Raw genomic sequence first — 21,437 nt, forward strand, 5'->3', positions numbered from 1 at the left:
GCTGCGCTCAAAGAAATTAACAATAAAAGTTGGAAATTTTTTTCAACGCTTTTTGTTTATTTTTTCTTTTTTTTTTTGGCTTGCGAATGACGAAGAAAATATTCGCCGAGGGAAAGAGGAACCTGAGTTCCAAAACTCGTTTGGCATTCGAAATTCCAGAGTGTGTGTGTGCTTTTGTATTTTTGGCAACACTTCTACGCTGCTTTTTATTGTTGTTGTTATTTCACCTGGGCAAAGTGAAAATTTATGCCGCACCCCGCTCGAAAAAAAAACAACGAAAAAAAAAGTTGGAGTCCGTGATTTCACACAGCACAACACGAAAAATTCCAATCCATTTCAAAGCCGCCAACAAATAAACAAAAGTCAATATGTAATTGAATTTTTTCCGCCGTTTCTTTTGCTCAACAATTTTCGTTGAACACATTTTTGTGGCTTTTCTTTCCACATACTTCGTTGTCTGTCCATGTGTGTAAGTTTGGTTGCTATTTTTTATTTCCATTATGATTTCGCGCCGCTCTTTTCACAGCTCCCAATTCCAATTCCAAATCCGATTCGGGTTTTTGAGCTTCGCTTCGTTTTCATTTCGAACTCGAATTAGAATTAGCATTGCATCTCTTTTTCTACCGCTCTCGCTTACTCTCTTTCGAGCGACTTTCGTACAGAGGAAAACAATTTGAGATTATGTGTTCTAAATTTAGAATTGTCTTGATCAATTTAGACTTTGGTACAAACCAAATGGTTAAACTGGCTTTTCGTTGAAAGATCGTTTAAATCTGCAAGTATTCTTTTAGCTTTAAAAAAACGAAACCAAAGAAAAATGGGGGTACTTTTTAATGTCCGCAGAATAATACTACAGGAAATTTAAAAACTACGATTAATCCCTCTTTAAAGAAAATGTGTTTTAAGGTAAAAACTTTTGTATAAAAGTAAAATCCTATCTTTAATAACAAATCCATTTATTTTTCTTTTTAGGTTAAAACATGTAAATTAAAATACATTATCCGATCAAATTTGTTTCTCAGTGTATTGGTGATGGATGGCCTGTGCTTTTGAAAAAATGCTCGCTCGCAATCGGGAAAAAACCCCATAGGCCGACCCCCTTGGTCAGCTTCCCGCTCCCGAAAAAGCTGAAGAGAACGCCAAAATTGAGGCTGCCGAAAATATTTGTTGTTAATGGAACTTTCTGGTTTTCTTTCGCTTGCAAATTTAAATTCTTTTCTTCTTTTGCTCATTACTTTTTGGGTCACAGCAAAAGAAACAGAGAAAGATAGAAAGAGAGAGAGAGAGGGAATTAGTAACAATAGCGAGTTAATCCGAGTGAAAGGAAGCCAAACTCCCCCCACGGAAATATTCAACATCATCATCACCATTATCTGATTGCCAACTGCGCACATTTCCATTCCCGATCCGCCCAAGATTATCGATTTTCCAACCCTACACAAAAACCCATTAGAGAACCGGAGTGGAACGAAGCTTTCAATACCCCTGACAACTGATGCTTTTATGATATTTTGCAAATATGTATGTATGTATGTTTGTATATTTGTATGTTAAATGTAAACTGATGTTGCAGATGAATATAGGGGATTATGATGGGAAACATAAGACTATAGCTTTTGAAGCGATGTATTGAGTTTTCTTCAGAACAAGATACTTTCATAATTTTAGATACATATGTAGTTCCAACAAAGGAAGTACATTGATGTACGTAAGAAACATAACGGACTTCGGTTGGAAGTAGTTGGTTAAACTAAAGAACCAGAGAACTATTTCTTATAGTTCGATCACTTAATTCCAGAATAATATGACCTACAGATAAGGGTAAGGTGTTTCAGGGTTATCTTACATTTTCTGAAATACTCTAAATTTAGTAAAAACATAGATAATTTGTTTCTCCCTTTTCAGTGAATGTTAAACTTATGTACTAGAGTTTTCAAAAAGTTTTACACATTGGCATTAAGCAATTAATCGATCGTTGTAGTAAGGAAGGTAAATGTTATTATATTTATCTGAAGGATATACCCGTTACTCGTAGAGTAAAAGGGTATATTCGGGGGTGTCACAGAAATTATTTCCAACCGAAATCCGTTAAAGTTCTTACGTGCATCAATGCAAAATCCAATCGTCTTCGGTTGGAAGAGATTTTTGTGACACCCCTGATAGTATTCGTGCAAAAGTATGTAACAAAGTATGTTACCGACCCCATAAAGTACATATATTCTTGATCCGCAGGAAGATCTCGGAAACTACAAAAGCTAGAAGGTTAAGATTTCCCACACATATTCTTGGGCTTCCTACGCAGCGCAAGTTTATTTCAGCCGAGCGCCACGCCCCCACGCTCACAATCGCCCACTAACGATTTTGAAATGTATCGTGCGCACACACCTTTAAAATATTTATACCTATCGAAATGAAGAAGACGTTTTTCAAACCGGATTATTCATTAAAAAGTTATGCGCAATCAAAATTGTATATATTCATCTCCCTCGCACTCCCTTTAGCTGAGTGACGGGTATTAAATAGTCGGGACACCAACCCGACTATAGCGTTCTCTCTTGATTTTTTTTATAAGGCTCAACACATTAGAACTGCAAAACATTGCAAAAAATTCAATATACGCATAATAGGCCCGAAAATAGCCAAGTCCTGGGAAAGGCACTAATACCCCCTGAGTGCTCGCAACAAGGACGCATTTGAAGGGGTGGGTGGACGAGGATGCCCTGGGGTGGAGGAGTTGCCATGGGAGGGTGGTCCACTGGTCGGGTGTCTGGCAGCGACAGGCGTTATATAGCCCAGAAATCGAGCGGCAGCCAAGCATGATCCCCTCTGACCACAGTTGCAACCCTATAGTCCTCCATCCCTTCCAGCGGATGTTGCCGCTCCAGCCCCGTTCCTTTTTTCCCATTTCCTTTGGGGGGTTGCTCGGAGCAAAGAGCTTTTTTTCTGACGCTGTCAAGGACCAAAAACCAACCCCTAAAACCCCGAAAACGGGGGGAACGACAGCCAGATCACGAGCAGACGGTCGGCGGGTGGTCGGTCTCGAATTCGGGAGGGTGCGAGGGTGGGCAGCACTGTCCTCTTTTATGGGGTGGAAAACGCGTACACACTAAACAGATCCTGTCGTCAGGGGTTGTTGGCGGTCCCATTCCACATCGTCCCCCCTTTTTATTGCGTTATTGCAAAAACCCAAGCGAACCGAACGTCAGCTGCGATCTCACAGGGGACTTGGCACTGAACAAAAAAGAGTTGCCGTCATCCCCTACACACTGGGAATTAAATATGTCCTTGAAGTTGAGAAAAATCCTACAACTGCGTCTAATGCCTAGGATTAAAGGTTTATCCAACAATGTGGAGAAATAACAACAATAAACAGCGCCGTTTGCACTAAATAAATAATTTATGAAAATGGCCTTTGTACTTATAAAAGTTAAAAGGTCTAGATTTTATTTATTAGCTATTTCCTATTTCTTTAGATATCTTTTAAATCATAGTCAATAATAAATAAATGTTACAAGTGTCACACAATTTATATAGATTTGTTACACTAGTTTACAGCCGAAATGCTCCCCAGCAATTGATGGCAAATTCTGTTAGATTTGGACCCCTAGATCACGAAAATAGCACTAAATTTTTTTTCGATGGCACAGTTTTTTTTTTAAGATTTTTTAAAGTTCGAAATGTTAAATTTCTGACTTTTTTCGAATTTCTTCTTATATCTCGGCAGATATCCACTCGGTTGGGCCAGTTTTAGTTTTATTTTAAAGTCAATAGATCAGAGCTTAACTTTGCCATACAGATCAATACGATTGGATGAGTAATGGCAGCGCAGAAGCTCGATAAAGATGAAAAATGTGTTTTTTGGTCGTCTGTAAGTCGGCTGTATATATCGTAAAAACTCGAAATAAATCCGTTGAAAAATCATAATGGGTACAAACTTAAAGTTTACATCCTACCGAATAAAACAAGCCGGGTATGGCCCAAATCCATGGAAAACTGGATTTATGGTGGATTTTTAAAGTTCGGATTTTTCCACTTTTTTCGGTTGACAAAGTCCAAATTTAAGATTTATCATAGGCGGCGACATGTAAACAAAAATAATTGGTGTTGGCAGCCGGGTCACTAAATAGCTAAATCAGATATTTAAAAGCTAGAAAATATTAAAGTGAATTTAATTTTTTAATTAAGGTTACTTTTTTCATAAGAATGAACTATCCAAATGGATAGTACTTAATTAAAAATACTCACAGTCATAACGCAAGCAATTTTATATTTTTAAAGGAATTTTCAGATATTAAATTTTTTTTATAATTTTCTAGCTTTTAAATTTAGCTATTTTTTGACCCGGCTGCCGTCACCACTCATTTTTGTTTACATGTCGCCGCCTATGATAAATCTTAAATTTGGACTCTGTCAACCGAAAAAAGTGGAAAAATCCGAACTTTAAAAATCCACCATAAATCCAGTTTTCCATGGATTTGGGCCATATCCGGCTTGTTTTATTCGGTAGGATGTAAACTTTAAGTTTGTATCCATTATGATTTTTCAACGGATTTATTTCGAGTTTTTACGATATATACAGCCGACTTACAGACGACCAAAAAACACATTTTTCATCTTTGCCGAGCTTCTGCGCTGCCATTACTCATCCAATCGTATTGATCTGTATAGCAAAGTTAAGCTCTGATCTATTGACTTTAAAATAAAACTAAAACTGGCCCAACCGAGTGGATATCTGCCGAGATATAAGAAGAAATTCGAAAAAAGTCCGAAATTTAACATTTCGAACTTTAAAAAATCTTAAAAAAAAAACTGTGCCATCGAAAAAAAAATAAGTGCTATTTTTGGGATCTAGGGGTCCAGCGCTAACAGAATTTGCCATCAATTGCTGGGGAGCACACCAAGAATATTATTTTGTAAACTAGTGTTATCTGTTTAAAACTCCAAAAACACAAAAAAATTGTGTACTGATATAATTTAGTCTTTATGTTTTTTATGGATCTTTTCTTAACATTACTAAATTTACTTGGTACCTGAACCATTTATTAACCTTTTGATTTGTAAGTACTAAGTATTTTTAGAAACAAGAAATATTTTAAATATTATTTTTTAGTAAGCTTAAAATTAAAAAAAAATTGTTTTTATAATAAATCCTAAAGAATTATAAAAAATAAAATTATTTTTATATTTACTGTTTGCCTTTTTAAGCTTTACTTAAATGTTGCATATTTTTTAAAGATGTGTGACATATGGAAAATTATTTTTTTTTTAATTATCCACATGTTCATTTAAAGGTTTCCACATTTTATGTTTTTAGGAGAACAAAATGAAAACACATGCGGATAGGTATTAAAATAGGTTTTTGGTGTGGAAACCGGGTGTTTTGGATCCAGCTGTAGGATCCAGATCCCCCAAGGGTTGCACTCGGGGATTTTCCCGCCCTCCCCAACCAGCGAAGCACAAAACAAAAAACCCAACAGCTGCAGATCAGGATCGGGAAGAAACCACCCCTAAATATATACACATACATTATGCACACGATCGTTGCACGCTTCCCTGATCAACTTGATCGATCAATTCTATTCCACCCTTGGCCACACGAACCGCTCACAGATACTCACCCATACCAAGGCGATAGGGTCGCCACTCAACTCCATTAAATTCAATTGACAAAAGGAAATGAACATGAGCATGCAAAAAACAAAAAACGAAAAACAAATGCATGTGCCACATACTCTGCTCGTATATACACGAAAAACAGATTAATGGAGGAACAAAACACAATTGGTAGGGGCGCATAAAATGGGAAAATTCAAGGTACTTTCGGGGGGAGGTTGGTTGGATCGGTGTAGCGGGACCCAAAATGCCGCACATCTGCTCTTCTCGGCTATAAAAATGCTCTCGGCTTCTCGGTTTTCGATGGACGGATACGAATGGGTCTACTATATGGTCTTGTGGGTTCTACAACACAAATTGTGGCCATGTTGCCCCGCTGGCTTTGCCTTTGCATTTACAATTTGCATTCGCATGTGAATTTTATCAGGGGGGGAGAAACAGCAGCAAGCAGTCTGCGAAAAGCTAGAGGGAAACAAGGCGAATCTGATCCCAAAATTGATCGATTTCAAGATACCTTTAATAGCAGCCCCATATAAAGAAGGTTACTATCCAAATATTTCGCTCTCTTTTAAATAGATACATATTTGGAAACATTTGTTGTAGACTTCTTATAGTTTATTTTAAATGGTAGAAATCGGAATAATATAATTTTATGAGCTATTTATGTATATTTTAACTTCATAATTTTATTTGTATGGATTTAAAAGGTGAATAAACGGTAGATCATCAAAATATTCCTAAAAATATGATGTAATGCTCTAATTGAAACTAATTTATAACTTATGTATTCCTAAAATAAATGTGATAATAATGGATTAAATTTCAAACACAAAATATCTCATTCTCAATGGCAAAAATAAATTAAATATTTTATTTGGGTGATAAGGGATTTGGGGATTTGCCTCGAAGAAATTAGTTTCTCTGTAATATGGTTTTGTTCTATTAAGTGATACACCCTGTGATGACGTTATATGCTGGGGATCTTTCGAGCGCGACTCCTTCAAGGTTAACCCTAGCCATCTTTTTGTGCCCTAGGGTGTAGAGTTGGCGTCCCACGCATTTTGTTCGCTTCCTTTTGCATTTTCTTCGTCGGCTGGCTGGCTCTGTCAGTGTGTGTTTGTGTGTTTTTGCATGTAAATGAGTTTCGAGCACAACACGAAAATAAACATTTCTTGTTCTTGCACTTTTTGTTTTCCCCGTGCAATTTCAGTGGCTAAAATTAAACGCGAAAAAAGGAATTTTTATGGAACAGCTGTATTCGCCATTCTGTGGAAGCAATGAGAAGGCCCAAGAAAAAGAGAAGATGGAGGTGGGAAAACAAGGTAAAAACCCAACGGCAAAAGCTTTGAAACATACCCATGCACTCAATCAGTGACTCATACATGCATATGTGAATTTTAACTTGGTCAATTCGATAAAACCGTCCCAGAATTAAGCCCATCTTCCCGGAATTTTGATACTTTACATCTCTATTAAAAATTAAAAAAAGAAAGTTTTAAATAATTTTAATTAAACAAATATTATATGTTATACAAATTATGGCTTAAATTCATTGCGAGTTGCTATTTAAAACTAAATATCTGCCATCTAGGGTCAGAAAGTACGGGTAATGTCTGGAGATCTCCAGAGATTGCGGCCTATAAAAACGTTGACAGACTTCAGAAGGTTGAGGTGCGGCCCAAATTTTCACTTTACCACAGCTTCAGTAATGGAAAAAAAAATGTTGCCAAAAAAAGACTACAAAAAACGTAGTCCCAAACAAGTTTTCTGGTTCTTCGATCTGTAGCTGAGCACCGTCTTCATATTTCCATGATCTCAGCTCATTTTCTTCGTATTGTCTACAGGTAAAAAAGTTAATAAAAAAAATGTTTCACAAAATTATAACGTAAAAATTCCAACTTTCAAAATATTTAAAAATCATCGAAATGAAAATTTCAAAATACCTATTTATAATAAAAAAGGGATTTCAGTCAATAGAAAAAATTGCAAGGTTTACGAAATCGATTTTTGAAATTAATCAGGAACTATTTATAGTCTGTCATCCAATAATGAAAACATTTTTTATTGCGATTTTTGTGTCCATTAATTATAAAAAGTTTAATCTGCAGAACTTAAAGATGCGCAATTATGGTTTCCAAATTATGACTGTTGTGGCTGCGGTTTTTAGATGAAACACAGTTATCGTAAGCACTTATTTTCGTACACGCCGAAATTCAAGTTTTTGCAATTGTTATGGCAACAAAGAAACACCAATGGAAAAAAAAACAAAAGCCGCGAATAAAAGTTAATTACATATAAAAAAGATTTATACACACATAGAAAGTTGCATGCAAACACAAAAAAAAACAAAGACAATGTTTAAAAATCATTTTGATGTTGAGCTTTTGACGATCCCGTGATGGGGTACACATACAGTGCAGATCACATAACATGTACATTTGTAAGGCTTTATGAGACATACATATTTTGCCGGAAAGCAATTTGATTTTTAACATGTCAAAATAAAAAAAATCCGAAAAAAATAAATTTGGTTAAAAAAAAAATCATATAAAAATCTATCAATTTTCGTTGTCTATTTCCAAAGACTGGCGATTCCAAGGCGATATTTCTACATTTTTGAAATACATTTTTATGAAAGTTAATAAATCAAACTGTATTCTCCTGTTAAACAACAAGTCATAGTTTTTAATAATATTTTGATAAAAAAAACATTTTTATTATACCCTTGCAGAAGGTATTATGATTTCAGTCAGAAGTTTGCAACGCAGTGAAGGAGACGTTTCCGACCTCATAAAGTATATATATTCTTGATCAGCATCACAAGACGAGTCGATCTGGCCATGTCCGTCTGTCCGTCTGTCTGTCTGTCCGTCTGTCCGTCTTTCCGTCTGTCTGTTTCTACGCAAACTAGTCTCTCAGTTTTTGAGCTATCGGGACGAAACTTTTGCAAAAGTCTTCTTTCTATTGCAGGTAGTATATATGTCGGAGCCGACCGGATCGGACAACTATATCTTATAGCTCCCATAGGAAGGATCGGAAAAAAAACTTTAAAAAATTCTAGCTTCGGTGGTTTTTGAAATATTACCTTCTACTTTTGGGAATGTTATTTTTTAAATATTTCTGAATTTCGAATTAATTATTTAAAAAATCGGACTACTATATCATATAGCTGCCATAGGAACGGTCGGAAAATTAATGGAAAAGTAATAGAAAATAAATTCTAGCTTCATTGGTTTTTATTGTATTATCTTCTACTCTAGGATATGACTCTTTTTAAATATTTCCGAATTTCAATTTTAATTTGATCAAAATCGGACGACTATATCATATAGTTGCCATAGGAACGATCGGAAAATTAATGAGAAATATTAGAAAATTGAACATTTTTGCGATTTGTTAATTAATAGGAATGATCTGCAAGGGTATATAAGCTTCGGCTGGCCGAAGCTAGCTTCCTTTCTTTTTTTTTTTTTGTTTTTTTTTATTATCTTATTTTTTGTTATCTTTTTTCAGCATAGAAGATTGGAAAACTTCGAATTTTAGAATTTAAAAGATATTTCGATTACTTGAGTATGATTTATATCTATATTGATTTTTTTTTATGGGAATTTTTTGTTTTCTGATACGGATATTAATTATGAATTAACATTTGGAAGTTCGGCTTCGAGGGAGTAGTGGTTAGGGGAGTTCGACTGTCGTCTGGACATGTGAGTGTGTATTGGGTGTTTTTGTACATTTATGGAGATGGGTGTGGGCGCTTCACCGATTTTGCCCCGAGGGCGCATCAGCGAAAAAGTAATGCTTTGAAATGGAATACACGGACAGACAATAAAGTAAATTTCACGTTGTCATGTCGGCCCACAAACGCAGCAACATCAACAACAACAAGATATAGAAACAGCAAAATGGTGAAACCCTAAACAGAAAAAACTAAGTTTATTTCGGTTCGTTACAATGCGACGATGATGATGATCCCCGAAGCCGAAACAATTTCCACCCCAAAAAGTGGGCATTTTGCAGGGGGTGGGGGGATTTCGGAGGGTGGGAGGGTGTTAGGGAACATCGATTGAGGTAAATAGAGCTTCAGGGCCAAAGTGCAGAAAACTACCCTAAAAATAACGTTAAATGAGAGGCGTACGCAATCCCGTTATTCCACATTCCAGCCAAGAACAAAAAGTGAGCCCCAGATCGAAGGGTGCGAGCAAGCTCTCTCTGTCATGCTCCCTCCTCCACCTCTCTTCTTACCCCGAGGGGGAGTGAAAGAGAGCACGAGATCCACACGAGTCAAAATCGTGTCAGAGAGGGAAAGAAAGCACAAGAGGGGGTGAAAAAAGAGAGTAGCAGAGTGAGGAGAGCTAACGCAAAAAAGAGGGGGAGTCCACGCGAAAGCGCCACGAAGTATGCTTCGTTTTTTCCTCTCATTTTCACCTTTTGCTTTGTCTTGTCTTTACTCTCCACTTGTGTTGCCAAGCGAGCTTTTTCTTAAAGGAGGAGGAAGAAAACAATGAATGATGAAGGGAAGGGGGACGGATTAGCATTAGCTCATAACCTAGGTTTTAGTACTGGCTAATGAATAGTAGATTTAACAATAGCGAGGACCAAATTTGCCTTCACATTATTATAAGTATTAAATTCAATATTTGTAATATTTCGAGGATGTTAAATTTAAATTTATATTCTTTGTGAATCTACATAATTATACAATTTTTTATGTATCACGTATATTCCAAACAAATTTGGTTTTTGAAAAAAAATTAGGTGTTATATTGCATTTTTGAAAATTCATCAAATTAAATAGTAAACTTTAAAATTTAAAAACTTTAATGATATTACTCATTATAATAATAAATATAACTTATTAATATTTATGTCACAAAATAGTCGTGCAAGCTAAAAGCTTACTACTACTATTTTGATCATTACTGTTTGAAGCGCATACAGGTAAAACAAAGAAGACTTTCGTCTTCCTCATAAACTAACTTTTAAGCGCAGCTAATTTGTTGCCGCAATTAAATTGAACTGTCAATTAAATTTAAATTGCTAACTTTGGGCAGCTCTTAAACTAAGTCTAGGCATTATGTCATAGCCCAGGTAAAAAGAGTGACACCACCTGTGTGTAACCTTGGTTTTTAGTTTTGTTCTTATTCTTTTTAAACTCATATGTATTCCTAATAAAAACATATTTTCATACATATCTTTTATATTATTTTTGTATATTTTTTTTCTAATTTGAAATGATCCTAAAAATGTTTTACATTGAAATATTAAAATTTGCCTATTTCTGTCTAATATTTTAAAAATACATAGTGTTTCGTCCGCATTCCATATCAGTAACGATAACAAACAAAAATGGTATTATTCAATTTTTCAGCCCACACAGTACTGAATAAATAACTAATTGATTGCTTAATTATTTATAGAGCATTATATTTCCAAAAGCTTATAATTTCTGAACAATCTGCATTAAGTTTCAAGTACTTTACTTACTTGAATCGGTTGGGGATCATAGATATAAGCAGCTACTTTAGTTGAGCTGAATGTTAACGCATAGTATGACACGTTAAAAGGGCGGTGCAGTCTGTAAAAAATGGGAGAAAAAAGGCAACACCTGTCGATATAGCTAGGTACTTAGACCCACATACATATAGTATGCACATATGTACGCACGTGGATAATTCTAGAGGCTAGCTCTCTACATTTTGAGTTGATACCCAGGTGTGTGGTTGAGTGTGGGCATCCATTGAAGGGCTTCGTTGCGAAAATAAAACAAGTCAACAAAAACTGCAACCAGAATTGAGATAGCTAATACTAACAGCTGAGGTGACAATGATAGGACCGGATACAGCCCTTAAATATCCCAAAGCCCCAAAAGAATTTAGACTGATTTCTACCCTTCAAAACGTGCGAAAAAAGTTATTTTTATCAATAAGTTAAATTAAATCTAAGATTTATTTCTTTAGACGGAAGTTTTGCTAAAATTTGTTTGTGCGTAAGAACATATTTTAACAAAAAATAAAGTTATTAAATCGTCAAAATGTATTAATTTATAACAAAACAATTATAAATCAATTTATAAACCATCCTAAATATTTTAATTTATTTGAATCTTGGTAAACCAAATATTGAGGTATACGCATGGATTTCCCCTTTGCTTTTAACCCAACCGTCTCTGGGTCTTCAGAGTCTTCTAAAAAATGTAATTTCATCAATTAAAGTTATTAACTAAATTATTATGTGTTAGTCCAAACCTTTTATGGAATCTTTGCCTTGTCACTTTTCGGTCTTAGCATCATTTCAGTAAACGTTAGCGAGATCGTCCAGTTATTGTCTTGAAAGGTTCCCCAATGAATTCCATAGGTCTCCCCTGTGTTATTTCGTAGCCCATCCTCGTAGAATTTTCCATTGAGCATACTGTAATTTCATGAGGGTTAATAAATTGGCTGAAAGGGCTTATTGATCTAAAATATTTACCACTTAGTACAATGTTTGTACCACCATCCACCGCCATGTAGTTTAGCACAATTTACAGAACTACCATCATTATCCTTATTCTTTGTGCTGAACTTAAGGTGGAGTCCTGAATTTGAGAGTGAATCTCCGGCGTCACCAGAGAATTTTCCCAACGATTTTAGCTCATAAAACTCTTTTTCGCTTCAGCATAGCCCGTGCTTCCATTAATCATCTCAAGCTTTATCATAAGCTCGTATTGTCGTGACTTAGTCATGGCGTGAATTGACTCCAGACCATAAAAAAATTCTCCGTTTACGTCCCCGAATCCGTTCTTATAATCCGCCCAGTTTCGGTCGAAGTTTTCGGAGCCGTCAAAACGTTTTTGAATTGTAAGCCAAGTTCTTTCTTCATTATGTTTCTCCAATTCGGATATATTTCTTCTAAAAATTTGCATTTTTAAATTATCCTCCTGGATCAATTTTCGTTGTCTGTCGATTTCTTCATCTTTCATATTCATTTCCTTTTTAAAGATATCTATATATTGGGTTAGGTCATCAAAACTTGCGTTCCTGCTCTCTACCTCGCTTTCTAAATTCATAAGAGTTAATACTTTATCCCTGAACTCACTCATTCTAATATCATTGCTTTTAATTTCTCTTTGCAGCTCTGTAATATTTTGTGTCAAAGTGTCAATTTTAATATTTTGCTCCTGGACAACTGCACTTTGATTTTTATACCCGTTACTCGTAGAGTAAAAGGGTATATTGTATTCGTGCAAAAGTATGTAACAGGTAGAAGGAAGCGTTTCCGACCCCATAAAGTATATATATTCTTGATCAGGATCACTAGCCGAGTCGATCTAGCCATGTCCGTCTGTCCGTCTGTCCGTCTGTCTGTCTGTCCGTCTGTCCGTATGAACGCTGAGATCTCGGAAACTATAAAAGCTAGAAGATTGGCATTTTGCATGCAGATTCTGGGAGTTCCTACGCAGCGCAAGTTTATTTCAAAAAGGTGCCACGCCCCCTCTAACGCCCACTAGCCCTCTCTATCGCCCACAGTTTTGAAGCTATTATGAAAATAGTAACTGATATGTATTTGTTTCGTCAATACATATCGATTGGCCAAGTAAAAGTTTGCCACGCCCACTCTAACGCCCGCAAAACCCATTTAACGCTTAAACCTGTCTAGCGCCTACATTTCCGCCTTTCATGGCCAGTAGTACCAATATCTTGGGGTAGATGGCTCAATTCAATATACAATAGCTAGAGCTAGAGAGAGACGGAAGATGTGCTAGGCAGAATTGAAAGTTTTAGAAGGCCTCCACGTGGAGTTCCCTGGGTAAAAAACGGGAGCTAATTCCAGCTTCGAAAAACAAAAAAGGAGGCATATTTCTATTAAGTTGTTTAGCTGAGTAACGGGTATCTAATAGTCGAGGCACTCGATTATAGCGTTCTCTCTTGTTAATTTCTTCATTTTTGGCATCTATTATTGCTTCATTTACACAGATTTGGCCTTGCAAGTTATTTTCGGTCGTACTATAAACCTCGTGTTCTACATTCTTGGGAACTTCGCTTTCGTTCAACTTACATATGGTTTGGTTATTCAGCTGATTACTCTGGTCACTTATTATAACATCTTTGCTTTCAATTTCTCTTTGCAACTCTGTAATATTTTGTGTCAAAGTTTCTATTTTAATAGAGTGCTCCTGGACTTCTGCACTTTTATTTTTGATTTCTTCATTTTTGACATTTATTTCTTCCTTATTGGCATCGATCTGACGTTGTAGTTGATTAATATTATCTATCATTTTATTTACTTTATTTTCTCTTTTCTCCTTTTCCAGTTTGACATTACTTAGCATATCTTTACAGTAATTTTCAATAGTAGGGGAATCCTCATTCAAATTAAATGCACAAAGTTCACCATACTCAATACTAATAGTCTCCACCGAAGACTTATGCGGCAATTCTTTAACTGGATCTGCGCCGGCAAATAATATAAGCTTCAAAAAGCAAACCGACAGAAAAATCATGAAGTCCGACTTCATTATGCTAAACCAACGTTAACTTTGTTCTTAACTGAACTGAAATTTGCATAAGCAATTGCTAAGCATTTATATTAAAAATTCACTGAAGTTTTTTGGGTTTTATTCTCTGAAATCCGGACAAACACAAGAACTTCCAGGAATTCCAAGAATCATTATTTGAATGGAAACATTACTATGCAACGAACGAACACTAAACGAAAAAGTACGATCTAAATTTAAAATCAAAATCAAGATTTCAGAAAGATTTTTTTTGAGTTTTTGTCTTGAAGAAATTACTGTTTTGGTTTTTGTAAAGTTTTGAAATTTAAGAGCATTTTGGTAATGTCTCACCAATACTAGCCAATCAACTTTTAAGAAATCCATACTTAGTTACTTAAAATGCTTTGTTTTTTAATTTTAGATTGCTTTTTCTCTCTATGTACAATGTACATTGTACATAACTATTCCATGAAATTATCGAAATTCACAGAAACTCACAAAGGTCTGTTATCCAGAATTTTTATGATAAATAAATTTCGCGAAAACCCAGTATTAAGTAAGAAATTTAAGAAGGTATAATAACGATTACTGTTTGTTACTTATTTGCTATCAGTGGCATACACTAAAGGGGGCTTAGAAAATCATATTTTTATTCTTAAATGATGTTAAAAAGAGGAACTTCAATACAATTTTAGAAAAAGGAAGAAAATACTTTTTTTTGTAATTCTTATAAACTTTTTATTATCATTTTGATTAAATTTCAAACCAAAAACGATTAAAACGTTAAATAAATACAAAATCTGAGTGGTTAACTAAATTTTAGACGAACACATCTAAAATAACATTTTTTAGATAGTTTTAGATTAGTGAAAAATGTAAATCATTCTGAAAGTCCAAATCTGTTACACATTCTTATCCGAATCCCTTTTGGCTCTAATCATCATTTCAGCAAAGGTCAACGAGATCGACCAGTCATTGTTTTGAAAGGTTCCCCAATGAATACCGTAGGTATGGCTCAATTTTCGTCGGCCATCTTTTTTGTATTCTCCATTTAGCATACTGTAACAATATGTATTTATGTAAATGGAATTTAATTTTTATTTTAAATATTTACCTCTGTGAACAGTGTTTATACCACCAGCCACCACCGTGAGATTCAGCGCAATTTGAAGAGCTTAAGTCATTATCCCTATCTAGGGTGCTGAACTTAAGGTGAAGTCCTGTTTCTGAGAGTGAATCACCGGCTGTACCAGTGCATTTTCCCAGCGATTTTAGTTCGAAATACTCTTTTTCGTTCCCAATTTCGAAATGATCGTAGTGAGCATAGCCCGTGCTTCCATTAATCATCTCAAGCTTTATCATAAGCTCGTGTGGTCGTGAATGCGTCATGGCATGTATTATATCTAGACCGATAAAAAATTCTCCACTTGGGTCCCCGAATCCCTTCTTATAATCGGCCCACTTTCGGTTGAAGTTTTCAGAGCCGTCAAACCGTTTTTGAATAGTAATCCAAGTCTTTTCATCATCTTTGGTTTGGATTTGCCTCATTAACTGCGAAATATTTGTTTTAAAATTTTGCATTTTGATATTATCCTCCAGTATCAATGCTTTTTGTCTATCGATTTCTTCATTTTTATCATTAATTTCCATTTTGTAGTCATCGATAAAATGATTTAGGGCATCAATAGTTGCGTTCATGTTATTTACCTCGCTTTCTAAATTCATTAGAATTTGGCTTTGATCACTGATGGCGATTTTACTTTGCAACTCTGTAATATCTTCTGTCAAATTGCCAATTTTGTTAGCTTGTTCCTTGACTACTGCACTTTGTCTTCTAATTTCTCCGTTCTTGACATTTATTACCTCTTCATTGTTATCGATTTGATCACGTAAGCCCTTAACAGTTTTGTTCATATTATTTACCTCGCCTTCTATATTCTCTAGAATTTCATTTTGCGACATAATGTTTTTCAATTGATTTTTCAGCTGTTCCCTTTGATCACTGATTTGGGTCTCTTTGATTTTGATTTCACCTCGAGCCATTTCTAGCTGACTCTGCTTTTCCTTAACCTTTTCTGTCAAAATATTTATGGTATCTCCTTTACTCTTTTGTAATTCTTCCATGAGTTTAATATGATCTAGCAAAATATCAATTGCATTTGTTAAATTAAGAGATTCTTTCTTAAGAATTTCATAATCACTCAAGATAAATGAAATATGTCGATCTTTCTGATTACTGATCAAAGATTTCACTGGCACTTTTATAATTTCGTCTGCACCGGCTAGAAATATCAAGAGCCAAACTGGCAGGCAAATGATCAAGGACGACTTCATTATGCCAATCCAACCTCAAGTCTTATTTAAAATGCACTGAACATTAGGCATAAGTGTGCCCGAATTTATAGGAATAATCCGCGGTTACAAATAAATTATTTTGGCGCTTTATCCAAAAATAAATCAGAACACCAAATTTCTTACCCATTACTCATTATATTGACATTTTATATTTCTGTAATTTTTTTCTAATTTGCGATTAGAGACAGGAGTTAGTCAGCTTTTTGAAAAATGAAAAGCAAAATTAATTTAAAATTTCTTCCTTTTTCTTAGTTTTTGAAGCACCCAAAAGTATACATCTTTGTATAACCTCTAAAACAACACGTTCTTAAAACTCAAAAGTTCGATTTCGCACCATTCCCACTGAAAATATAGAATTACACAAAGCCAATTGAGACAGAAGTAAAGTAATTTAGAACCAAATAATTATTTCTGTGGAAAATATATTTTTGTTGTTTGATTAATGTAATTAATTACATGTAGGGGGGTCAAAAATCAAATAAAATTTGATTACGTAATATGTGGACAGTGCCATTATACGGGAGTGTCACAGAAATCTCTTTCAACCAAAGATGGTTGGTTTTGTGCATTGTTGTACGTAAGAAGAATTAAATTCTTGTAAATTCAGGTTGGATGCTTTACATCTAGTGATTAGATTCAAGTTAAAAGGTGCTACCAATTTGACCGCAGCTGTGCTTACATACGAACTTTAGATCTACGCGTGTGTGCATAAGTTGGTATGTAAAAAAAGTTCTAGGGCAGGTTATAGTTTTTACTCTTTTCCCGTTTTTTTTTTGCAAAAACCTCCAAAGTGAACATTAGATAATGAGCGGTGGAGAGCCCGAGAACGAGACAGCGATACCAGAGAGAGAGAAAGAAAGAGAGAGAGCGCGACTGATAAATCTAATGTTTGTCATGTGAAGCGAACCGCTTTTCAGGGCCTTGCAATTTTTATGCACTTATGACATGAAATTGCTTTGCACACACTCATAAAAGCTTTTCGACTCCCTCTCTCTCTCTCGCTTTGTTAGGGGGTGGAAAGGGGTTAGGGGGCGGAAAAGGGGGTGGCAAAGGGGTGAGTGCATGCGCACCATTCAAGAAATGCATTGCACTTGTCGCCCAACACGCGCACTAATACACACACAAAAACACATTTTCTGCCCACAGACTTACATAAACTTTTCCATAGAAAAAAAATATATATGTATATGTAAAAACCTTCCAAATGACGTCAATCGCTCTGTAAATTGTGGCTTTTGTTAACTGGTTGCTGTTGTTATTGTTATTTTTATTGTTGCTTTTGCCTTTCCATGCCAAAAACAGAAGTTTTTCGGCATTTCGAGTGGGCTGTGTGTATGCTCATTGGCATTTTTGGGCACCCAGTTTTTGGATCAGCGACTGTGAAATCAGCGCTATTTATGTTCGCTCCATCGATCTTTCCACAGCTCCAATTTTCCACAGTCAAATGTTGCCAAACTATAGAAATCAAGCTCTTCAAATCTAAATTTTGACTTTTAAAAAGTTCTTAAAATGTACATATTTCCTATTTATTCATTAGATTGATTTCGATAATTTTACTCTATGAATTAGTCTCTATAAAACCATGTTTAAAAATAATATTTATATTAGTCACATTTAGTAAATTCCATATTTATGTATTTCTCACTTCCAAAATAATAATACATCAACTTCAAGAACAAAATTATTAAATTATGTGTTTAATCATTATAAGTAAAAGTTGTAGACATTACCGTCCCGAATTTTGCAGAATTAAAGTATAAACTTAAATAATTATTTGTAATATATTTACATTGTTCATACAAATTTACAGTGTTTTAACTTTCAAAATAATTCAAACAACTATAATAGTTAAGAGAAGCTGTTAATATTTTATTTAAGTTAAAAAATAACTTCTTTAAATAAATTCTCCGGAATAAATTGACTTACATTTTATCTGTTGGTACTTTCCCGTTTTGACACACAGATTTCCCCCGTTTCATTTAGAACTGCTAGCGCCACCTGTGGGCCGCACTTGGCGGGTTTTCGAAAAGCAGAGCAGAAGGGCAGAAAAGCTGACCTTAATATGCATTAATTGTTGCAGCAGAGCGATTCTAATGCGCTCACTCTCATTTTCCTGGCTCGCTCTTGCCCCCTTTCTCTCTTTGCTCTTACTTGTTCTCTTCCCCCCACCCCCACCCCATTTTATTTTCCATTTACGTGCTTTATGCTTTTTTTGGAGCAACGCGCTGCTTCCATTTCCATTTCGATCCCAATTGTTTTTGTCGTTGTTATTGTTTCTTTTGGTGTGGGGGATCTTTTGTTTTGTTTGTTTGTCCTTCTCCACTTGTGGGTGTGTGTGTTTTAGAGATGGCACTGGAAGTCCAATGGAATTGGGGGAATGTTAAATCAATAACGATTAACTTGGGTTAGTTTTGTGATGAGGATTTTCACTTTAATAGGATGCACCGGTATTTTGGGCTCGATATTCAAGCAAACAAACTTTAAACCTAATTTTATATTTTCACAAGACCAGGCTTAAAAAAAACATGTGAAAATAAAAACTTTTTTTAATATTTATTTATTTTTTATTTCAAAGGAATTACAAATACCTAAAAAATATATAATAATATATCAAGATATATATTTTTCGTCAGTATATTGTTCATTTTAATATTCTTTAACTATTTTCCTTTGGAAGATTTCTATTCATCTAACCTAATATTTTCTTGTAAATATAACGGATATGGTTTGGTGTCACAGCACTTATTTAAATGATTTAACCTCGTGACACGATAAAGTTCCACCCGCCACTCAAAGCGTAGTGCATGTACCAAAATAAATACTTGTGCACGATATATGTTTATGTGGCTGACGTGTGGGGTTATTTGAATGGAGTAAGGGGGTTTTCCAGGGGCCGGTTTCGTAGGGGGACGCCTATGTGCGCCTATAATTATATGGTATATGGTATATATGGTATACATGTGCATAGCACAGCAATAGGTGTACATGGTTGTGTGGTTTTTGGTGGTTTCCCACTTCCAACCCCTTTTTTAACCCCACATTCGATCGATTTTTCCGCGCTGGAAAGTTGGAAAACCAGGGCAATTAATTTCCGACTCGATCATGCTACAATTATGATTGTTTTTTTTTTTGTCTTGTTTTCTATACTATTCTATTGCTTTGGAGCTAGAACATGCAATTATTTTAATGTATTCGACCTTGGGTACTCATGAATGTCAATTGGCACGTAAGTTCTCTATTAGCTATTAGCTTTTACCCGCAGCTCCACGCATCCAAATGCAAATCTCTATACACATAGATATATATAATTTTACGCTGCAAATCAGTCGTTTGGTATGCTAGCTTCGTTTTTATGGTTTTTTATGGGGGCTAGGCGACTCCCACCCACTCGCACATATTTATACAAATTAAGGCAGCGGGGGAAAAGTGCAACTCATTTGAATGGTTTCGCCTTCATTATGCAAATTTGCACGTTATTGCTGGCGAATATTTATTTGCTCATTATAAAAACATAAAGTTTTTTTGGCATTTTAGCAGTCATGACTTGCAAGCACACGAGCATTAAACGGGTTTCTAAATTTAATGTAATGATCAAGTTTTAACGGGCTAATGCATTTGAATTTCAAAATAAGAGGCGCCAAAATATCGATAGACGGGTAGAAGACTATCGGTAGTTTCATTGCATCTAGGTTTTGTTTATCTTGGGTAGCTATATAAAAGGGTGGCAGCTCTGAGAACTGTGTGTTTTTTATCAAAATAAAATATATTTAAATTCTTATAAAAACTGACTAATTTGAAGGCCAATTTATTTAATTAAATAAACTCGAATTTCTCCTATTCGTTTTTTAAGCCATTTTATATTTAAGGGCAACGTAAATAATTTCGATTGTAATAGTTGATGCCAAAATCTTAAATATACCAAACTTGTTTAACTCCAATGTAGTTGTTTAAAAATAAATATTTCAAACTTTGAATATAATTACCTCAAAAATGTAGGTTTATCTAATTAGTACTTTCAAACTTCAGGTGTTTGCGCGCCCAAAGCAAAGTCCATAGTGAAAAAAATCAATATATCAAGTGGCAGCTGTGCGAGCGGGACAACTAGCTGGCCCGAGCGGCGAGGCAAGGAACAGCCGATAAGGAGATGCCACCTAGTTGAGATATTTTGAGAAATTAACAGAATTTCGCGGATTTTTCTACTAAGGAAAATAAGTAAAGAAAAAAATAAAGTTTTAATTTAAATAAGGAATCAATTTTAAACATAGCACAAGTAGTTTTACCGTTTTTACCACCTTTTGCTACCTTTAAGCACCTTTGGACGGTCTGGCAGCGCCACACGAAAATGGCGAACACGAGCACTCCGATGAACGACGAGCTGAAAAAATAATTATTATTTTAAATTCCGTTTTGCCAGCGAATTTCGGTGCGTGCGCGAAAAAGAGTGCGGAAAAGCGCGGTTGGGAAAATTTCAATACAGCCCATTATGAAGCGGTCAAAGTGCGGCGCCAATGGTAATGGTTAGCCAAATGCAAAAAATATGTAGCGACAGCGTGCCAGAGCCCGAGAAAATCATCATAGAATAAAATTAAAGTTTCTGCTTTGCGAATTATGAAAAACCAATCGCAATGCGTGTGTGTGTGTACGTGCGGTGCGTGCGCGCTTGTGTGCGTGAGCGAGCGTAGAAGCAAAAGGCGCAGCGAAAAATAAATATAAAAGCGAACAAAATTTAATAAAAAACGAAGTGAACAAACCAAACGAAAGAGCAAAAAAACAAGAAAGGCAGCAGCAAAAACAACTCAAAACTGGCGGTAAATACGCATGCAGTACAAAAAAAGAAGCAGCTACAAAAACAACAACAAAACGCAACGTAACGGGAACTCTTTGACGTATTTCCTCTATTATTATGCAAAAAGGCAGGCGGCAAACTGCAGCAGCAGCGAAAATCAAATATAAATAGCGAAAAGGTAAAGAGACAGAGTCCCACAAAACCAAA

General features: G+C 35.3%; 2 protein-coding genes and 1 long non-coding RNA gene across 5 annotated transcripts in view; 2 read left to right on the forward strand and 1 right to left on the reverse strand.

Moving 5' to 3' along the window:
* Positions 1 to 815: 815 nt before the first annotated feature.
* Positions 816 to 6,930, forward strand: LOC138912522 (uncharacterized). The gene is made up of 3 exons (XR_011418072.1): positions 816 to 906; positions 973 to 1,521; positions 6,824 to 6,930. It is a non-coding gene; the product is annotated as an uncharacterized lncRNA (long non-coding RNA).
* Positions 6,931 to 14,909: 7,979 nt separating this feature from the next.
* LOC108068342 (angiopoietin-related protein 1-like) lies at positions 14,910 to 16,051 on the reverse strand. Its single transcript, XM_017157841.3, has 3 exons — positions 15,797 to 16,051; positions 15,204 to 15,640; positions 14,910 to 15,148 (listed from the first exon to the last, which is right to left on the reverse strand). Exons 1-3 carry the CDS (start codon positions 16,049 to 16,051, stop codon positions 14,992 to 14,994), a joined length of 849 nt encoding a protein of 282 aa, XP_017013330.2. The 3' UTR covers positions 14,910 to 14,991.
* A 4,728-nt stretch (positions 16,052 to 20,779) lies between these two features.
* The window catches only part of LOC108068349 (broad-complex core protein isoforms 1/2/3/4/5), a 55,762-nt gene continuing 55,104 nt past the window's right edge, over positions 20,780 to 21,437 (forward strand). For all 3 annotated transcript variants that reach the window (XM_017157846.3, XM_070213520.1, XM_044392784.2), the window contains exon 1: positions 20,780 to 21,408. The gene's annotated coding sequence lies outside the window, so the exon portion shown is untranslated. The remainder of the gene's footprint in view (positions 21,409 to 21,437) is intronic.

The sequence above is a fragment of the Drosophila takahashii genome, chromosome 2R (assembly GCF_030179915.1).
Source record: "Drosophila takahashii strain IR98-3 E-12201 chromosome 2R, DtakHiC1v2, whole genome shotgun sequence".
In the NCBI taxonomy this organism is placed as follows: domain Eukaryota; kingdom Metazoa; phylum Arthropoda; class Insecta; order Diptera; family Drosophilidae; genus Drosophila; species Drosophila takahashii.